Source organism: Panthera uncia (genome assembly GCF_023721935.1).
Source record: "Panthera uncia isolate 11264 chromosome B2 unlocalized genomic scaffold, Puncia_PCG_1.0 HiC_scaffold_24, whole genome shotgun sequence".
Lineage (NCBI taxonomy): Eukaryota > Metazoa > Chordata > Mammalia > Carnivora > Felidae > Panthera > Panthera uncia.
Genome location: NW_026057580.1, coordinates 63,753,516 through 63,769,556, shown reverse-complemented (window position 1 = coordinate 63,769,556; position 16,041 = coordinate 63,753,516). Strand labels below are relative to the sequence as shown.

Sequence of the window (16,041 nt, the reverse complement as noted above, 5' to 3'; positions counted from 1 at the left end):
TTATGTGTGCAGTTGCTATCTCATTGTGGTTTTAATTTGCATTTGCCTAATTGACATCTTTTCATGTCCTTTTTTGCTATCTGTATGTCTTTCCTTCTTTTTCTTTCTTAAAGTTTTTATTTAAATTTCAATTAGTTAACTTACAGTGTTCTATTAGTTTCAGATGTACACTATAGTGATTCAGCACTTCCATAAAATACCCAGTGCTCATTACAGGTGCCCTCCTTAATCCCCGTCGCCTTTTTAACCCATCCCCCCCACCCACCTCCCCTCTGATAGCTATCAGTTTGTTCTTTATACTTAAGAGTCTGTTTCTTGGTTCTGTTTTTTCCCTTTGCTTGTTTTGTTTCTTAAATCCACATAGGAGTGAAATCATGCTAATTGTCTTCCTCTGACTTATTTTGCTTAGCATAATATTCTTTAGCTCCATCCACATTGTTGCAAATGGCAAGATTTTATTCTTTTTTATTGCTCAGTAATATTCCACTGTAGACACACACACACACACACACACACACACACACCACATGTTTATCCATTCATCAGTTGATGGACACTTGGGCTGTTTCCATAATTTGGCTATTATAGATAATGCTGCTATAAACATCAGGGTGCATGTATCCCTTTGAATTGGTATTTTTGTATTTTTTGGGTAATTTTGCTATCTATATCTTTTGACATGTCAACCTATATCTTTCGACATCTTTTTTTAGTGTTTTATTTGTTTTTGAGAGAGAGAGACAGAGAGAGAGTGTGATTGGGAATGAGAGAGAGGGAGACACAGAATCTGAAGCAGGCTCTAGGCTCTGAGCTGTCAGCACAGAGCCCGATGCGGGGCTCGAACCCACGAACTGTGAGGTCATGACCTGAGCAGAAGTCAGACGCTTAACTGACTGAACCACCCAGGCGCCCCAATTGCATTGTCCTTTTTAAAAAAACAGTACCCTGTTCTTGTTTAAAGGGTGCAGTCAATATTTCTCTCTCTGAGAGTATTAAATATAACTTTTTCTTTTGAAGTTTTTCCTTCAATATCCATGGTTCCTTTTTTTCCTCTTGCTATTTATTTATTTATTTATTTAGTATTTTGTCTTTCAGACTAGATGCATTTGTCAAATGTTTGGTGGAATTGGGAAAAGCTCTTTGAAAGCTCTGTTTGAATTAAGGAGGTTTATTCACTGTGGACTTCAGTGTAGGGTGATATGCTTGGGCATTTGCCTTTAGGATTCTTTCTGCTGTCAATTTCTTTAGGCATTTACTCTCAAGTTGGTCAGATTCCTCAGAGAAAGCTCTAACAGTTTCCAGGAGGAAACTGGATACTTGGTAGAGGAAAATGCTTTGGGATTTCAGTATTCAGTGTGTGTAAACTTGCACTTCATCTCCCATTTTCAGTATGATATTCTTGCTTCATTGTGCCTGGTGTCTCTCTTGTATAGAGATTGTTTTCATGCCTCTTGTGTTCTCTCAGATGGGGAGGGGCAGTTATTGGCCTTGAAGAGTTCAGGAGGGATGGTAATTTAAGGGTCTAAATCTTATTTAGGTCTGCTAATACACCCCTATTTCAAGAAATGCAAAGTGCTTACTACTGATTTTGAGCCTTTTGGGATTTCAGTGATCTGAATCACCTTCTTGGCTTTCTCTACTGCTGGTTTAGGATTCAGCTTTTTGTTCTGATAACTCTGATAAAAGCTTTTAGCTTCCAAAACTTGTTGCTATTTAGTCTCTTTTTTATCTTAAGATAACAATACTCTTTATTGTCATTTCAATGGAGTTTGGGAAAGAAATAGAAGTTGATGCATGTGTTCAAGCTGCCATCTTAAAACAAGTTTCATGATACATTTTTTTAATGGAAAAAAGTCAATTGAAAAATGCATGGATTGGGGCGTCTGGGTGGTTTAGTTGGTTGGGCATCCGACTTTGGCTTAGGTCATGATCTCATGGTTTGTGAGTTCCAGCCCCACATCGGGCTCACTGTTGTCAGCATGGGGCCCACTTGGGAACCGCTGTCTCCCCCCCACCACCAAATAAATAAAACATTAAAAAAATGCATGGATGGCGTAGTCCAAAGTTTTAATATTGATTATCTTTGAGTGGTAGATTTATAGGTGTTTTATCTTCCGTATATATTATTATTTATGTATGTTACATGCATTACTTGTAAAAGACATGAGGTAAAGAATATGGTGCCTACTGTGTTAATTACTTTTTTACTCATATTTGCTTCTGGGGAAGGAAAAGTATCCAGTACCTTTTCTTTAGAGACAAGCTATGCATAGAGTCCAGGATCATCTAGGAAGCAGAGTATTTGATGATCCTAAGTCTAGGACCCTTAACTATTTTGATCTATGGAATGCTTGATTTTGAAGTACATAAAGTACGTGGTGTGTAACCTACATCTGGATGCATAGTTTTTCCCCATATAAAAATATAGGAAAATGTAGGGGCTTTCATTTTAATTTAATCTTTAGTGTGTGTATCATGCTCACATTTGAAATGTAATAGCATTATTTATCTGCTGGTTTTATATGAAACACTCCTTGCACAAATGTTAAGTAACTCCATGGCTGCACAGATACACTGGCTGGCTGTGAATGGGCGGACAGAACTACTCCATGACCTTGTACAACACGTCAGTGACGTCGATGTTGAGGATGCGATGGGGCAGACAGCACTGCATGTGGCCTGCCAGAATGGTCACAAGACGGTAAATTCATCCCTGAGGACTTTAAATTGCATGTATTTATTTTTGAAAACTTTGAATTTATGTAAAGTTTTTCACTGTGCATAATTGGGAACATGAAGCACCATAGCAAAATCTTATGCATTATATGGACTTATGATTAATATATTCTTTGTGTATAAAAGGAATAGAAAACAGTGCTTTTAAATCTGTTTAAAATATTTGGATTTCAAATTTATTTCTGCTTCATTTACACTAAAATTTTAAGTGCATGTTCGCATGTAACTTTAAGTAATAATGTTCTTATTCTCAGTCTTATTACATAACTTTTTCATATTTTATTTTTTACCATTAAGCCCCAGTTACTGGGATTAGATAGTAATAAAGTGAACACTGACATTGCTTAAATAGTTCAGCTTGGATTATCATATTTTTCTGCTGTCTTGGAATATGTTGCAAGACAAGAGTGATGGTTTTCATTCTTTCTTAGAGTTCTAAAATCATGTATTTGTTTTATGTCAGTACTTTCCTGTTACTCCCATGTACAAACCCTTTAGCTTTATAAATTCCTAATAGTTGGGGTGCCTTGGTGGCTTAGTTGGTTGAGTGTGCAACTTTGGCTCAGGTCATGATCTTGCAGTTCATGAGTTTGAGCCCCACATTGGGCTTGCTGCTGTCAGCGCAGAGCCCACTTGGGATCCTCTGTCTCCCGCTTTGTGGTCCCTTCCCCACTTGCACTCTCTTTTTCTCTCTCTTGAAAATAAATAAATATTTAAAAAGTCTTTAAAAAAATAAAAAAAAATTTTCTAATAGTTTTCTCTTTCATTAGGAGAACTGCTGCCTATGTAAAAATTGTTAGCTTAAGATTTTAATATTTGCTTTGCTATAATTTTCTATCCTGGTTACTTTTGAGTTTTTTTTTTTCATATTTAACATTATTGATAATACAGTATTACTTATTTACTTGTTAACTACAACAATAACAACAGCAAAAACCAGCCAAAAAAAAAAAAATCACCAGTAACTGCAAAGATACAGAAATTAGTGTGTTTATTATTTTGTACATACTCTCTCTGAGTCTTTATGTTGGGAGAATTCCTACTAGAATCTGGATTTTCATCTCTGCAAATACTTTTCCTTAATTTGGGTTCAGGATGTAGGATCCTTCGTGTTTAGAGGCTTTATGTATGACTATAATTCACAGAATATTGCACTTCTTTAAGATAGGCCGAGTGTGACATTGCTATGTTTTATAAGAATTGGATAAAAGGAGGGATATAGGATTTTTGTTTTATTCACTGGAATTTCTTCTGAACACCAATTGTTCATTTTTATTTTATTTTTTTGGTCTTTCATCATCTGAAAACTGACCCAGTATTTCCTTCTCATTAGTTTTTACTTTCTGAGAGTCAATACTATTCACTTAAAAAGTATTCTGTGTGAAAAAAAAATGATCTGAAATGCTCTAATGTGGTGGAATGGCCCAGGTTTTTAAAGAACTGTTGTGTATTAGAGAAGGGGTCCTGCTGGCAGCTGTTATAGGACAGAAAAGCACCCACTTTAATACAAATATTCTCTGTTATAACAGATTGGAGTGTCATTTACTAAAATTATAAACCCTACGTGTTGCCCATAACTTTTGTATAAAACACTGGAATTCAGATCAGAAGAGATCTACAAAACCCAATTTTACTTGCCTTGAGCCAGTGAAGAAATAAGAATTACTAAGAAAACCTTATTTCAAAACATGTGTATTACAGGCTGCATTAAAAATTTAGAATTGCCTTCTGAAGTTATTGAAGAATAGTTAGTATAAGTATAATATACTCCATATGGTTTACAACCTAAAGCAGGTGTGGTGAAGGAAGGAAGAATTCCTCATAGTCAAATGCCTTTGAAGAATTATATTCTCAGAAGATTTATAGGGGGCCTGACTTCACTACAATGATGAGTTTCACAGAGTGAGATTTTGCAGATATAGAGGAGGAAGGGTACAAAAGCCATGTTGATTTGTGGTTGATTGTATTGGTGAGTGAGATTCCATTCTGTCATAGTTGGTCAATTATAATTATCTGCAAAGATCATGAACAGAGAAAGTATGTTTAGCACTGACTATTTTGTGAATCATTGTATGCATCTTGAATTCTTCAATTAGGGCAAGAAAGAATCTTGAAAAATTAGTCTATCTCTTAGCTTCCAGGCTGAAATAAACCTCTAAAAATCTTTGTTGGTAGTTGTGCTAATACTACCTGTGTCTCATAATTACTTACATATTTCTGGGACATGTTCAAATCTCAGTGGATGAGCATATGATATGATTATTACAGGGTAGGGATCATTGATTTTTTTTTAACTCTTTGTATATTTTTCAATAAGTTGAACACTGAGTCTAAAATGCTTTGTCAGGTATCCTAGTGACTTATTTTAGCAGCAAGAAAAAAATGGCCTTTTTATTGTCTCCAAGTAGCCAGTTCATGCATAAATTCATTAAAAGGTCTTCAAAACTTGGTTCCATGTAGACATATAACAGTGCATGTAGGTTTCAGGATTTATATTTAAACTTAAAAACTTACATATTGTTTATATATATTTTACAGAATAAAATAGAAAACTTTAAAGGGAGAAAGCTCCATTTAAAATTATTTTTAAAAGATATTAGCACTTTTCAAATTAAAGAGGCAGATATGCTAATCCTCTGAAATTTACTTTCTCACTCCATTTTAGGGTAAATCTCAGCAGTACATGGAAAGATCCTGATCAACTGGTTAAGGACTCTAAAGCTTTGTAGAATTTGTAATTGAATACTGCATTCTTGCTTTGATGACAAGAAATGCTGTTCAGATATGCATTATTTTTTTTAAAAGACAAAAGATTTGGAAGAAAGATTCATTTTTGTTATAACTAAGAAATTGAATAATCTTTGCCATGATTTCATATAGATGCATTGGTTTCGGTAGTGGTAAACCAAGATAAAGGTGTCAGCATCTTACTGAAAGAAAGTGGCTTGCTTCTGACCATTTTTTTGTTCTTGCAACAGAGTAGCACTATGATTTTAAACTACTTCTGTTCTGATTTAGAAATGATCAGGTGAAAGAAATGATCATAATAACTCCTTAGTATTTTAATTTTCTATAACTTTCCTTAGGTCAGCTGTTATTAGTTGTATGGTTTGTCTTGGGCTATTGATTTTATTTTATTTTTTATTTTTTATTTTTTTTTAAAGATGGCAGCTAGCAGAGGTCAGCTCTCTCACCTCTACAGTTCTTCCATCATTGCCTTTTATTTTTTTTTTAACGTTTATTTATTTTTGAGACAGAGAGAGAGCATGAACGGGTGAGGGTCAGAGAGAGGGAGACACAGAATCTGAAACAGGCTCCAGGCTCTGAGCTGTCAGCACAGAGCCTGACACAGGGCTCGAACTCTTGGACTGCGAGATCACGACCTGAGCTGAAGTCGGATGCTTAACCCACTGAGCCACCCAGGCGCCCCGGGATATTGATTTTAAAAATCACTTCAGAGTTTGGTTATTCAGCTGGCCTAGTATATAGTCTTTGGCAACTTTTTCTTCCCTTGCCCTTATCTACCTCCTAAGGTATATTCTGTTTACCGATTATGTAATTAGTAAATTGTTGTCAACACTTTGGAAGACACTTAAGAGTGATAATAGAATTGGTATTGTTATTACATTTATTGTTTATTTTTACTATCATTATTAATATGGATGATGTGATTCTGCAAGGAAAGGTAGAAAACATTCTCTGAACCCTTAATTCATTTACTCTTGTATGGTAAGCTAGGACCAGTGTGTTTGATTTTTAATCTCAGTTTTAGAAAGTATAATAAAACATAATATTATTCTACATAGATATAATTGACACCAATTTTTTTTGGCCATAAATGGAACTTACTTTTTGATACTTTTTCTCTTCGTCATTAGTTTTTTAAGATGTATTAATGTGTTAAATTGCCACAAAAGGTTGATTACTGGTTTCCTAGAATAACTTGGATTTAGAAGCCCTAGGAAATTGTCAAATGGTTTAATCTCAATTTATATAAATTAGAGTATACAGCAGGATTAGTTTATGGACTAATTTCACTTCACTTAAATTTTTATTTTTAACTTTATACTCCTAAATTTATATAGCTAAATATGAAGCTTGACAATATAAAATGATAGTTGAACCCTGCTTAGAGTAGATTTAAGCCCTTGAAACTTAAAAACATTGTTTGACACTGACATTATAGACTATCTTTGATAGAACTGACTGCCTGTTTTACTGAAATTGTAAGCTTGTTAAGGAACAATGTTTGCCTACTTTCAGTCCGCTCTGTTGATACCTTTCAGTCAGCTTCCAAGCTTTTCATCTAGAGAATTACAGGACAGCCATGCAAACTTAATTGAAAGCTTTTACAAAAACATTCGTTGGGTTCAGCCTTGAGGCACAAAGGTAGGTAGATTAACATTTTGGATTGTATTTTTAGGTTCAGAGTAATTTTATTTATTCTAATGTTAGAATTCTCCTTTAATCACTTCTGGGAAATGTGAGCAAATAATAGAAAGTTCTGTTACTGTGATTTTCAAACACAACTGGAAAATAATGAGTTTTACTAGATGTTTACTAGATGTTTTCATACGACTTCAAAGTTTTGATAGGTTTAGGTGGACAGTTTTCTATAGAAAACCTATATAAACCAGTCATTGATTAGTGAGTTGGCCATTTTTTCTTGGTGCATAAGTTATTTGTACATTGCTGTCAAGTCATGTCATCAGAATTATTTTTAATAAAAGATAAAGATGCTTTTTTGTTGTTATTTGGTCTTCTTTTAGGTAGTAATAATACCATAACTCAGATTTTTACTTGTAGTTTTAATATTGAATATCTGTTTCTTTTTACTTTGATCAGTGTTGTTTAGAGAGTTGACATTGATAAAGTAGAGCTGCCTTGGATTTCTTGCTTTGTAATTTATCAGTGTATTGGGCACAGGTGGTCTTGGTTAGTCACTGCCTTCAATTAAATGACTTTTGAGATTGACCCAAACATTAGCTTTTGCACATTAGTTTTCCACTTAGAATATTGTTGTATCACTTGAAAGGTCATGAAGTCTGTTGAAGATGTGTTGTTTCTTTTCAAGAATTTCTTTAAGCCATATGAAAATCCCTTTTCAGTGCTTTTTTTTTTCAACATTCCTTCCCAGCACTTTCTTACACTGTAAGGAGGAAGGACCCCCCATTGTAGATTATCTAGGAATAGGAGAATTGTTTTGTTTTGCTGGGGGGGGGGTGGTGTTGGACAGGGAATTTGAAGTTTTGATTATTATTTTTATTATTTTTTAATGTTCTTTTATTTTTGAGAGCAAGTGAGGGAGGGGCAGAGTAAGAGGGAGGCAGAGGATCCAAAGTGGGCTCTGCCCTGACAGCAGAGAGTCTGATACAGGGCTCAGACTCACAAGCTGTGAAATCATGACCCGAGCTACAGTTAGACACAACCAACGAGCCACCCAGGAGCTCCTGAAGTTTTGATTATTTTAAAAGCATATTTTGATGATCTGTGTTAGGCAAATAAAATGATTTCAGTTCAGTGTCATTCTTAAAATTATGTATTATGTTAAATTGGAAAATGTAGACAACCAGTTATCATTCAAGATATTTATGTTGGTATGCTTTTATATGTCTACATTTATACTGTAAGCTGCTGAGCTTAATTTTTTTCAAGTAAATGAGAAGTCACAAAATTTTGAAAACAGGAGAACTTAGGACTATTGTAAACCACAAGTCTTTTTTGAACTTCATAGTTTATAGTCACAATACAATAGACACAATGCAGTTTTTACAGAAGTATTTGTATATAGGGGTACAGGTGTGAGGAATTTGCTAAAGCACATTGACTCCAAATCTCTCGTAGAGAATCTTGTTAATTTTTCTGCATATCACTAGTTACTGTCTAGCACAGTACATATTTTATTTGTTTTGTGTCTTGGTCTTCCTTTTCTGCTAGAACATAAACTTCATGAGGGCAGAGATTTTTGTTCATTGCTATAACTCCAGCATCTAGAGTCATCTCTAGTACATAATAGACATTGGATTTTTTTTTTTAAAGATGGAATGGACAAGACAAACACAGTACTATTTCAGCCAGTTTTTTCCTGCCATTTTCTTTCCATTTCTGAATGTTTGTCACTTTAAAATTTTGTGCCTTTGAGTGTACATAGTGCTGATTCTTATAAAAGTTTGGGTTTAATTTGTTTCTACTGGTGAAAATCTCTGGTTTTGAGACCTGTTAGAGATTTTAGTGGTTAAATCTAGAATTATTTTCTTCAATTATGTTTTTCCTTATGCTTCTGTATAATTTAAAGTCCTCTAGTAGAGAGCTTTCATGTATTTATTTTAGTTTAATAAACACACAGTTTCCTCCACCTGAGTTTTACTAGTTTCAAAGTTATTTTGCCCTTTGTATACATACAAGTAGTTCTACATAGACTGAAAATATTTTTTAAAAACTGTGATTTAGGTTATCTGTGACTTTCTTGCTCCTCCTCCTCTTCCATTTAACTGGTGATTGAATTCTAAATTATCCTTTCTCCTCCTGTTTCAGAGCTTTTACAAAAAGCAGTCTGTATACAAACCCGTTTTTTTAATCCTAAAGATTAATGACTTTTCAGTCATTTCAGTGCTACGAGGCAGAGGCAGTTTTCATTCTTCACATTCAAATCCTTTTATATACTATTTATCCTTACTCTAAAGGAACTGTTTTTTTCTCCTTGTTTGTCTTCAGGCAACATTCTAGGTACAAGTGGAACTGTTGAAAGCTTTTTAAAAATATATGTTTCTTTTAGTAGGTACGTATTTTGATGATGTTAATTTTGTTAGAAAAGCAGAAAGATTCACAAATGGAAAAGAAAATGCTAGAATGAGCTATTTTTACTTTCTTGATCTTTTCTTAAGAACAGAAATAATTTTTCATGTCTTCGTCAGATATTTCCTATAAGTGAGGATGTGATAGGAACAAATGATAGTTCATATTATAAGTCATGCTTTCTTGCTATGATTTGCCCAGTTTGTCTCATCACATTGTTGAAGAGAACAGTAGAGAGGAATATGTTAGTCTAATGGCTAAATTGTTTTTGTGCTCTTAAGTTCTACAGCATAGACACAAAAGTATTGTAAAAAGTATATGATTTAAAATGCATTATTTTAAAACTGAACACAAACAGCTGTCTAGGCACTTAAGTTTGACTCTCAAGTAGTTATTTAGTGGGGAATTGGTAGAATTAATGCAGTTTGTGAAAGTATGCCAGTTAGCCATAATACTATTTAGTAGTCTGAATTCAGAAAAATTAGAGTTCCTACTTTTTGGTAGGTAGCATAGTGGTTATGAATACAGGCTTAGGTTTAATCCCTGCATCCCTGTTTATTTGTATGTTGGGGTACACATTACTTCTGTGAGACTCAGTTTTCTACTTTGAAAGTAGAGAGAATATCTGTTTCCTCACAGGATGTATTAAATTTATTAGCACAGTTTCCAGGCACATGTTAAGGTTACTTAAAATATTATAATATTATATGTTTTACATTTTAAACATTTCAAACTGTATAATTTTTGTGAATGTATAATATGTTTTATTAATAATTAATTTCTGCTTCTATCTGGATTGCTTGGTTTTAATTGCATATTAGTATATATTTTCAATAAATTTGCTTTCATCTCTCTTGAGCCTTTTGAATTGTGGCCTGTGTCTAATTGCTGTAACAGTTAATGAACATTATTGTTGTTGTCTATCTCATTCTTCTTTTGGGCCATGCAGATGCAGCTTCTAGGTCAAAGCTCAGAAAGGAGAAAGTCATGATCAAAAGGCTTAAATAGGCTTTGTCTTATAAAATACTGACCTAAATGCTTATTTTTCTTATATTTGAAAGTTGTGCTTGACTACTTGTCCTTAGTTTAAAGGAATTATATAGCTGATGATAAAGTCTTATGTAACAGTGTTTCTATTCCTCTTGGGATAGAAGTAAATAAAGTAGCAGTACTTGATATCTTTGTTTTAATTTTTATTTTTATTAAATTAAAAAAAAATTTAAATGTTTGTTTATATATTTTTGAGAGAGAGAGTGCTAACAGGGGAGGGACAGAGAGGGAAACACAGAATCCAAAGCAGGTTCCAGGCTCTGAGCTGTTAGCACAGAGCCCAATGCAGGGCTCGAACTCACGAACTGTGTGATCATGATGTGAACTAAAGTCGATTGCTTAACTGACTGAGCCACTCAGGCAACCCTCTTTTTTTTTTCTTTTTTTAATGTTTATTTATTTTTGAGAAACAGAGAGAGACAGAGTGTGAGTGGGGGAGGGCAGAGGGAGAGGGAGACACAGAATCCAAAGCAGGCTCCAGACTCCGAGCAGTCAGTACAGAGCCCAATACAGGGCTGGAACCCATGAGCCCTGAGATCATGACCTGAGCCTAAGTCGGACACTTAACCAACTGAGCCACCAAGGTGCCCCTGTGAGTACTGTTATCTTAAAATATTTTTATCAAAATCTTTGCAGTAAAAATGATAGTCCCTTGAACCACCATTTTTTGTGAAGCCATGATCACCAGGCAGCAATTTTCAACTCTTAGATTTTCCTCTGGTATCTGTTTCCAAACAATATGCTTCTATTGCTCTTTCTCAACTTTTAGGTAACACTGAATCATTTCTTGTCCTGGTTGAGTGAGGATTTAACTCATTTAAATCCTCTTCCCATGCCTTCTTCCCCCATTTCTAAAATTATATTGTACATTTTGGCTAGATAAGACTAGTTGTATATATAGTTAAGTAAATATTGTTTACTGCTGCGTCAAGTAATGAATTGTAATAACATTGTCTATCTAGGGTGACTACTTTTATTAAAGTTAATAATTGGCCTTGTTTAATTTTTCTTTTTATAAATCAGTAATTCTTCCTGTATGCTCCTACAAAATATCTCAGTACTGTTTTCAACAAAGACAAATTCATTAATTATCACTTCCATTTTTTTTTTTAACTTGGGAATTTCTTAGTCTCTCTTATTTATGTTCAATCCCAAATAGTCTAGATTTCGCATTTTCTACTTTGATGTGTTCCTTCGTTTTAGAGGAGGATATCCTCCAGTAGCTTCTTGGAAAAGGTGCATTGGAGGGAATTTTTTCCCTCAAATCTTACATAGCTCAGCATATTTTTTATTTAAAACCATGTATTTGAGTGGTAGTGTGGTTGGTTATAGGATTCTACATTGGAAGTTATTTACTTTACTTTTTTGAAGGCATTTCATGTTTTAAATTCCAGTGTTGCGGTTGAGAAGTTTAGCGCTAATCTGATTTCTGTTTATCTCTGGAATCGTACATCCCTAGTATTTTGCAATTTCACTTTGATGTACCTTGTTGAAAGTCTTAATTTATTATGTCAGACGCTTGGTGTGCCTTTTCAGTCTGGCACTGCAGGTCTTTCAGTTCTGAAAGTTTTCGATGTTATTTCTTGATTACTTCCTTTTGGTTCCTCATTGTCTTTATTCTGGATTTTCACAGTGTCTCCCTGGATTGATCTACCAATTTCCCATTCTTCCCATTTTCTTTGTCTTTTTGTTTTACTTTCTTTCTTGTAGAGTTTTTCAACATTGTCTTTCTGAACTTCTCTTGAATTCATAGGGCGCCTGGCTGGCTCTGTCAGATGAGCCTGTAACTCTTGATCTTGAGGGTGGGGGGGAGGAGGGGTTGTGAATTTGAGCCCCACAGTGAGTGTAGAGATTACTTAAATAAATAAATAACAATACACTTTAGAAAAACTATTTAACTTCTATTGAATTTTTGCTTCTTCCATCATATTTTTGATTTCTTATTCTCTGAATATTTTTTTTCAGCATCTTGTTTTATCCTATGGATATAATATCCTTTCTGTTTGAGGGTAATCTTATCTGATTTTTATTTTTTCTTTGGTTCCCTGTATTATCTTTATATTTTTGACTTCCTATTTCTGTTTGTTTTAATTTTTGTTTTTCAAGCTAGAGACCTACTTTTAGTTAGCCATCAGGTTAATTGTCTCTTAAATATTGTCTATCCATTTGTGTATAGCCGTGAGGCACTAAAATATTGGCTGGAAGCATTGTATACATGGGCTGCGTTTTGTTGGCTGGCCTCACGGTATGCTATGGTTTCTCAGTTTTGCCGCTATTGTTATTTGGGGCCTGAACTTTCTTTGTTATGGAGGCTGTCTGTAGATTTAGGACGTTTAGACATATCCCTGACCTCTACCTACTAGCTGCCATTTGTACTTTCTTCTCCAGTCATTAAAAAAAAAAAAAAAAAAAAAAAAAAAAAGTCTCTCAGCATTTCTGAATGTTCCCTAGGGGACAACTGAGATATTTCATAGACACTCTGTAATGCCTTATTTGTAGTGGTGCCAGTCTTTAGAGAGGAAACTTTCAATCTCTGCCCTTTGAGGTTTTAAGCCTGGCTACTGGATTTTTGGGAGCCTACTGGAATATGGGGGTTGGAGGTTTTCACTGAATTGTTTTCATCATGGCTCCTTATCTCTGCTTTACCTGTATATCCTGCCTGCAGTCTAGAGCCTCCCATTTTACTTTGCCCAGAGAATAAACCTTCCTACTTTGAGATAGTATAGGGAGGGATAGTGTCTAACTCTACGGCATGGGGAGGAAAGGTCCTGGGGTAAAGTTCAACTGTTTTTTATTATTACTATTTTTTAAAGTTTATTTATTTTGAGAGAGAGAGAAAGAGAAAGAACATGAATGGAGGAGGGGCAGAGAGGGGGAGAGAGAGAGAGAGAGAGAGAGAGAGAGAGAGAGAGAGAGAGAATCCCAAGCAGGCTGTGTGCTGTCAGCTTGGAGCCCATTGTGGGGCTTCAACTCACAACCTATGAAATCACAACCTGAGCCAAAACCAAGTTGGATGCCTAACCCACTGAGCCACCCAGGCACCCCACCAATTATTTTCTTTTAAGGCTTTCAACTGCTCTTCCTATTTAGAACTTTTTGTAACTATCCCCATCATCCAAGGTACTTGGTACTTCCAATTCCTGTATTTTCTGTGTTCTGTAGTGAGAATTTGGTGGTTTGTTGAAATCCACATTTGTAGGCACTTTGACTTCAGCTGTCTTTGATCTGCTAAGTCAGCTACTTTTCCTCCACTTGCTTGCCATTTTCCCAGAACTTACTGACTTACCTAGTATGCTGTTGTGTTCTTTCCTGTTCTTCCTTGTGGGTTTATAGTCTTATTATTTTGCTGACCTTGTGCTAGGTTTTAGAGCAGCAAAAATGAACATGTGTGTTCAATCCAAAAGTAATACTAAACAGTGTAATTCCAAAAACTTTTGGATTTTTACATGTTTTCTTCCTTTTTGCAGGAGAAACTCAAATGAGGATTAAAGGAATAAACCAGAAGAAATTCTTTTTTTTTTTTTTTAAGGGTTTCAGGCGAGCCTCGTTCTCTCTCTAATTACTGATATGTATTTTTAAGATTTTATATTAACTTGATTTTCTTAGTTTGACTAAGATGATTGCAGAAGTAGAGCTTAGGAGACAGAGTATGGATGAATGAGACTATCAAAGAAACTGAGTCAGTATTGGTTACTGTTAATAGCAAAAGGACTTTGTAGTTTTTTAACATTTTGTACTTTAATATTTATGTTTAATAACTATGCTTGATTTTAAGAAAGGTATAGCTCTGGTACTTATTTTTGGCTTCTAGAGGCAAGAAATTCTGTAGTTTTTTTTTTTTTTTTTTAAGTTTATTTATTTAGTTTAGAGAGAGACAGAGTGAGCGAGGGAGGGGCAGAGAGCAAGGGAGACAAAGAATCTCAAGCAGGCTGTGCACTGCCAGCACGGAGCCTGATGTGGGTTTGAACTCACAAAACTGTGAGATCATGACCTGAACCGAAACCAAGAGTCAGATGCTTAATCGGCTGAGCCACCCAGGCACCCCAAGAAATTCTGGTGTTTGATTTCAAATATCTAGAGCAGTGCTGTCCAATTTGCTAGCCATATGTGGCTATTTAAACTTGTTAATTATAGTAAAATAAAATTTCAGTTTCTCAGTTGTTGTAGCCATTTTTCAAGTCCTTGATAACTCCATGTGTCAGTGATTTTCTAGAGCCTTCCCAGGTTAACACAAGTTATGTTACATTATAATTCCACATATATTGTTTAGTGCCTGAGAGTCTCAGGAGAGCTAACCAAAAAGTAGAAGCTGTTCAGCCATCGTAATTGTCATGTTCCTACTTGTTCTGCTTTAAAATTTCACGTTGGGGCAAGAGAATTCCTTATATCTATTTAAACTGTGATAATTGTGTCTTTCTCTGTATTTACTTTTAATTGTTCTTTTCCCCCTCAGACAGTGCAGTGCTTGCTAGACAGTGGTGCTGATATTAACAGGCCAAATGTATCTGGAGCCACTCCATTGTACTTCGCCTGCAGGTATGATATTTTATATTTTCAGATGCATTAAAGAATGTTGTGTATCTGTTATGTTTCCAAACACAGGCATTTCTGTACACTTTCTAAACCTCTCTTGTTTTCCCACAAATACTGCACTCCCTTAACTGTGTAAGGAAAAGTTTTTCTATTGTATTGCAGTGTTTTTATATGTTATAGGTGGGAGCTTTTGATTTACTTGATTATTTAAATTTTAAACTAATTACTTAGTAGGTAATGAAAAAAGACATGTTTAAAACCCAGTGATTTCCAAAGTTTGCCTTATTAAGTACTAAGCATAAGCTATTAAAGTATGTCTTGGACCAGAGCCGTGTCTTTGTTTTCTTTGGATTTGTAACTTTTGCAAATATATTTTTTTAAATGTTTTTAGTGTTTCTTTATTTTTGAGAGAGAAAGACAGAGGCAGAATGTGAGCAGGGAAAGGGCAGAGAGAGAAGGAGACACAGAATCTGAAGCAGGCTCCAGGCTCTGAGCTGCCAGCACAGAGCCCGATGTGGGGTTTGAACTCACGGACTGTGAGATCATGACCTGAGCCGAACTTGGATGCTTAACTGACTGAGCCACCCAGATGCCCCTTGGATTTGTAACTTTTAAAAAAATCTTTGAATTTGTCTTGTTAGGTATTAAGTTATGCATTAAGTTATTTTTGCACTTCTGTCTTTGTTCATTTTCTTGGAGCATACATTTTGATTGTTGGTTCATTCATGTAATGAGAAAACATTGACTTAGCCACTCACTGTGTGCCATATATTATAGGCATTAGTGATACAGTAATAAGCCTCAGTCCTTAAGGAGCTAACAATATAAAAGTTATACATATATTCCACTCCATAACCCCCCCCCACATATATACATAATGTTACGTAAATGTAGTTTACAATTAGAAGCAGTTTACAGTATGCTAGT

At 34.9% G+C, this 16,041-nt stretch overlaps 1 protein-coding gene across 9 annotated transcripts in view; it reads left to right on the top strand.

The window, feature by feature from the left end:
* The window catches only part of HACE1 (HECT domain and ankyrin repeat containing E3 ubiquitin protein ligase 1), a 122,195-nt gene that overhangs the window by 22,684 nt on the left and 83,470 nt on the right, over nt 1-16,041 (top strand). For 6 of the 9 annotated variants that reach the window (XM_049654062.1, XM_049654061.1, XM_049654060.1 and 3 more), the window contains 2 exons: nt 2,570-2,701; nt 15,035-15,117. In XM_049654062.1, the coding sequence (XP_049510019.1) occupies nt 2,570-2,701; nt 15,035-15,117 (215 nt within the window). Of the gene's footprint in view, nt 1-2,569; nt 2,702-15,034; nt 15,118-16,041 lie in introns of those variants that run through there. The other 3 variants (XM_049654067.1, XM_049654066.1, XM_049654069.1) reach the window with 2 other exon arrangements.